A 5225-nucleotide genomic window follows, 5' to 3' on the forward strand; every position below is an offset into this window, starting at 1 on the left:
CAGTTAGGCGGATATAAATTGATAATGGTGTTTTCGAATAATAAATAATAGAATAGGGATAGAGGTACTTATGTAAATCATTGGTAGGAATTTCAGATAAGCGAATGGAGATGCTTTTCGTTCCTCTGAACCTCTGCTTTCCTGCTATCTTCATCCAATCAGTCTTACTCCTTTCCATGGCTGGCTTTATGCAAGGGCATCACCGTTGTCAATGGCTACATCCCCTCCTCTCAGTGAAAAATATGCTCACATGATCTGTCATAGCACGGCTAATCATCTGTCGATTCTCGATCATGCTGGAATAGGATTCACCCTCCTTTTGCGTCTGTCACTAACGCCCAGCACTCGCGAGTTTGAAGCTCGTCACAGTCATTCAATCATTGAATCCTACTCGGAATACCACAGACAAGGTTTAGACTTTCCGGATTCTCTTGAATGCCGCCATCATTCTAGCTTACGCCACGAAGATTCCGGTTAAGAGATCTAAGAGATATTCATTCTAACTTATTTCATGTAGAACGGAAGTGTTTGTCAGGCACGTGTTCATAGGGGAGAATGGTGATGAGCGTCACACATAATCATCACCTTCATCACGTTCTTGGGTGCGAATGGATATCTTAGAAGCGAAATAACATGAATTGAATAGAAAACAGTAGTACTTTGCATTAATCTTTGAGGAACAGCAGAGCTCCACACCTTAATCTATGGAGTGTAGAAACTCTACCGTTAAAATTACATAAGTGAAGGTCCAGGCATGGCCGAGATGGCCAGCCCCCTAAAACGTGATCAATAGTCTCCTAAGATGAACAATGGATTAAAACTGAGACCAAAGATGGTCCAAAAGACTAGTAAAAGGTCCTATTTATAATAAACTAGCTACTAGGGTTTACATGAGTAAGTAATTGATGCATAAATCCACTTCCGGGGCCCACTTGGTGTGTGTTTGGGCTGAGCCTGAGTGTTGCACGTGTAGAGGTCTTCCTTGGAGTTGAACGCCAGCTTTTGTGCCAGTTTGGGCGTTCAACTCTGGTTTTGGCTCCTTTTCTGGCGCTGGACGCCAGGTTTGGGCAGAAAGCTGGCGTTGAACGCCAGTTTACGTCGTCTATTCTTGGCCAAAGTATGGACTATTATATATTACTGGAAAGCCCTGGATGTCTACTTTCCAACGCAATTAGAAGCGCGCCATTTCGAGTTCTGTAGCTCCAGAAAATCCACTTTGAGTGCAGGGAGGTCAGAATCCAACAGCATCAGCAGTCCTTCTTCAACCTCTGAATCTGATTTCTGCTCAAGTCCCTCAATTTCAGCCAGAAAATACCTGAAATCACAGAAAAACACAAAAACTCATATTAAAGTCCAGAAATGTGAATTTAACATAAAAACTAATGAAAACATCCCTAAAAGTAACTAGATTCTACTAAAAACATACTAAAAACAATGTCAAAAAGCGTATAAATTATCCGCTCATCAAGTATCAGGCTAAAGACCCCAACATGAAGAGGTACTTAGACAAAACCTTGGAGCATCTTAGGCATTTTACAGAGACCGAGGTTAAACACATAACTCGGGATCTCAACAGTAGAGCGGATGCACTCTCCAAACTAGCAAGTACCAAGCCAGAAGGGAATAATAGAAGCCTGATCTAAAAAAATCTCCAAGAACCCTCAGTTGCAAAAACAGAGGGCAGACAAGACGTCCTTGAAGTATCTGGAATGGACCTCGGATGGATGAACCACTAATTGAATATATGAAATTCGACATCCTACCCAAAGAGGAAAAAGAGACCAAGAAGATACGGAGGGAAGCACACAACTACACTTTGGTGAAAAGTATCCTTTACAAAAGAGGGATATCTACACCATTGTTAAAGTGTGTCCCAACCTCAAGGATAGCAGAAGTCTTGGAAGAGGTTCATAATGGTATTTACGGGAATCATCTTGGAGCAAGGTCGTTGGCTAGGAAAGTCATCCGAGCCGGGTTCTACAGGCCGACTTTGCAAAAGGATGCCACCGAGTTCGTAAAGTGGTGTCAGCCATGCCAAATGCATGCAAACTTCCACGTCGCTCCCCCAAAAGAACTCATTAGCATAAATTCTCCATGGCCTTTTGCAAAATGGGGGGTTAGACCTATTAGATCCCTTTCCCCAAGCGCCTGGACAAGTAAAATACCTAATAGTGGGGTAGACTACTTCATGAAATGGATTGAAGTAGAACCATTGGCCACCATCACAGCCCAGAGAAGTTGGAAGTTTTTCTACAAAAATATTATCACAAGGTATGGAATCTCCCACTCCATCACCACTGATAATGGCACTCAATTCACCGACTCAACCTTTAGAAGCCTGGTAGCTAGTATGAAGATCAAGCATCAGTTCACCTCAGTAGAACACCCACAAGCAAATGGGCAAGCTGAGATAGCTAACAAAGTCATACTGGCTGGGTTGAAGAAAAGGTTGCAAGATGCAAAGGGAGCATGGGCTGAGGAACTCCCTCAAGTACTATGGGCCTATCAGACTACACCTCAGTCTGCCACAGGAGAAACACCCTTCCTTCTTGCTTATGGCATACAGGCCATGATACCAATTGAAATCAATGAGCAAAGTCTAAGGGTGAGCTTCTATGACGAGGTTAGCAATGTACAGGGGCACAAAGAAGAACTCGAGCTCCTTCCTGAAGTTCGAGAACAAGCCCAGATAAGAGAAGCAGCGCTGAAGCACAGAATGACAAGTAGATACAACAAAAAAGTCATTCGAAGAAGCTTTGCCCCAGACGAATTAATCTTGATTAGAAATGACATCGGAGTCAACAAGTCAGGGGAAGGAAAGCTTGCTGCTAATTGGAAAGGGCCATATAAGATAAGTGAAGTCTTCGGAAAAGGATACTACAAGGTAACCGACTTGAGCGGTACCGAGTTACCTAGGTCGTGGCATGCTTGTAATATGAAAAGGTACTATAGTTAGAAGCAAACTCCACTCCCTGATGTACTCTTTTTCCTACCTTCATGATTTTTTCCCAAAAAGAAGGGTTTTCCTGAAGGGGGTTTTAACGAGGCATCAAAGTGTAGGCTAGGGCAGCAATTTTCAATCCCTTAGTAGCAAAAAGTACCTTCATCAATAAATAAAGATCTTTTTCTACATCTCTTTATATATTCCATTAAGTTATTATCATTTTTTTTCTACGAAACGCGCCGACTTAAGCTCGACAAAACCTGAAAATCCCATGCCCGACCTACGTGGTCGGCAGGATAAAACGACGAGGTACAAGTCGGTGTAAAGAGGTCATAAAAGCAAATCATGATAACTCGGAAATGTTACGACTAACAAGTAGAAAAACTGAGAAAACTTGAAATGCATTGTGAAAATAACCTAAGTTATGAACAATTCAGATCGAGAAATTTGAATTCATAAGGAATGCAAAAAAAAAAAAAAGAAAAAAGGAAAATCATAAAAAATCAAAAGCAGGGGCTAGCTTGAGTCTTTAGAAAACCTAAAGACAATTCAAATAAAGCGCAGCCTACCCAGATAAAAGATTTTTTCCAAAAAAACAAAAAGATCAAAAGGGTTTTTCATAAAAAAACCTAACAAAGGAAAAATCATAGAAAGCATGCACAAGACAAATAAATTTAAAACCCCTTATCCAAAAAAGGGGTAGGAATTAAAATATTTTTTTGTTTACGGTCATAAAAGGCCAAGAAGTGTCAAGAACCAACCACCACAACAACAAACAAATAATAAAATTGTTCAAAGAAGGGGCCCACAGGCCGGGCCCCACCATAGCCAGAAATCAATTAACCGAAGGAAGATCGGCATCATCAGAAGGAAGAGAGGTCGGGTCAGCCGCAGGGAGGACGAAACAGTCTCTTCAGCAGCAGGAGTTGGAATGCCTGAAGACGTCGGCTGAGATCCATCTTGTTGATCCTCACGAAGAGGAGACTCTTCAAGTCTTTTCCCACAGGTCTTCAGCTCAGAATCCATCTCAGGACGAGGAGGAGAAACAATAGCACCATTCACCACAATCTTATCAGGATCTAGAGGAGAAAGGTCCAGGCCAGGAGCAATAACTCTAACCTGCTCCTTAAAGATCCTCCAGGCCTCCTCCGAGCTCTCCGCCACGGAGTCCTCCAGATCCTAATAAGCCTCCCTACCCTTCTCCAACTCCCGCTGAAGATTCATGTTGTCAGTGAAGACCCTGACATAGTTCTGCTCCGCTTTCTCTTTCAGCCCCTCCGCCATGGCACATTGGGCCATGAATTTCTTCTCCCTATCCTGAAGTCGGGACCTCTCCTCCTTCAAACCAGCAACTTCCTCCAAAAGCCTCTTTTCTTCCTCCTGATAAATGAGAATCTTCCCCTCCAGCTCTTCAACTTTTTGGGTAGAGCCTAAAGAGCTAAGCGGATTCTTTTCAAAAATATCAAAAAGTTTTGTACACACCCAGCTGCCCGAACACTCCCCTGAACCAGGATATTAAGATAGTTTCAAATGGAAGCATCATCCATATTAATATGAGTATGTCAAAAGATGTGATTCCAAATGAATTGGGGACCATCAAAATCCCTAGAAGAAGTACTCGACCCTGAAGTCTTGCACTTCTTCCTATCTGGCTCAGGAGAAGCTCGGGCAGGAAGGTTGTGCGGAGGAAGAGAAGAGGCAAAAGTAGAAGTTACCGTAATAGGACGGGAAGAGGTCCCCAAATCACGAGGGGGAGGAGGAGGAGGAGGGGGAAGAGTCCTGGCAGCCCTGGCGGCGTCAACTCGAGCCCGAGACCTCCTCTTGGCGTCCTAGACCTTCTGATAGGAGGAGCTAGAACCTTTCTTCACCATTTCTGAAAGAGAAGAAAACAAAAATTATTTTCTTTGCAAGTCGGAAACAGCTAGTTGAGTCAAAAACTATCAAAAGAAACAATAAAGCTACCTAGTTGGGTCTGCACAAAGTTCGGAGACCCCTGAAGAAACTTTTTTGTATCTAAATAAGGGGCTCTTCCCCAAACTTCTCGGAAGAATCCAACGATGGCCTCCTCAACCTCATCCAAGTCATCCAGGTCGTATTTCTCCACATGAGAGGCCTCCAACCAATATAGAGGAAAGCGGGGAGAATAATTGTCATCAAGAAAAAAGGGATGGTGACCCTCTACGGCTTGAACTTTAAAGAAAAAGTTTTTGAAGTCATGAAAAGATTCATCAAAAATAGAGAAAACTTTCTGACCTTGAATGGCCCGGAAAGAGATCCATTG

General features: G+C 42.9%; 1 protein-coding gene across 1 annotated transcript; it reads left to right on the forward strand.

Annotated features, from left to right (window-relative positions):
- Window positions 1–2303: 2303 nt before the first annotated feature.
- On the forward strand, window positions 2304–2956 carry LOC140179168 (uncharacterized). The gene is made up of 2 exons (XM_072217823.1): window positions 2304–2341; window positions 2449–2956. Exons 1-2 carry the CDS (start codon window positions 2304–2306, stop codon window positions 2954–2956), a joined length of 546 nt encoding a protein of 181 aa, XP_072073924.1.
- The last annotated feature ends 2269 nt before the right edge of the window (window positions 2957–5225 follow it).

This window comes from Arachis hypogaea, chromosome 15, assembly GCF_003086295.3.
Source record: "Arachis hypogaea cultivar Tifrunner chromosome 15, arahy.Tifrunner.gnm2.J5K5, whole genome shotgun sequence".
Lineage (NCBI taxonomy): Eukaryota > Viridiplantae > Streptophyta > Magnoliopsida > Fabales > Fabaceae > Arachis > Arachis hypogaea.

Excerpts from the sequence above, each read along its gene's own strand:
- LOC140179168 (XM_072217823.1), top strand. The coding sequence starts at position 2,304 with ATGGCACTCAATTCACCGACTCAACCTTTAGAAGCCTG. Across the intron at positions 2,342-2,448 it reads ACTCAACCTTTAGAAGCCTG|GTTGCAAGATGCAAAGGGAG; the intron begins GTAGCTAGTATG and ends GTTGAAGAAAAG.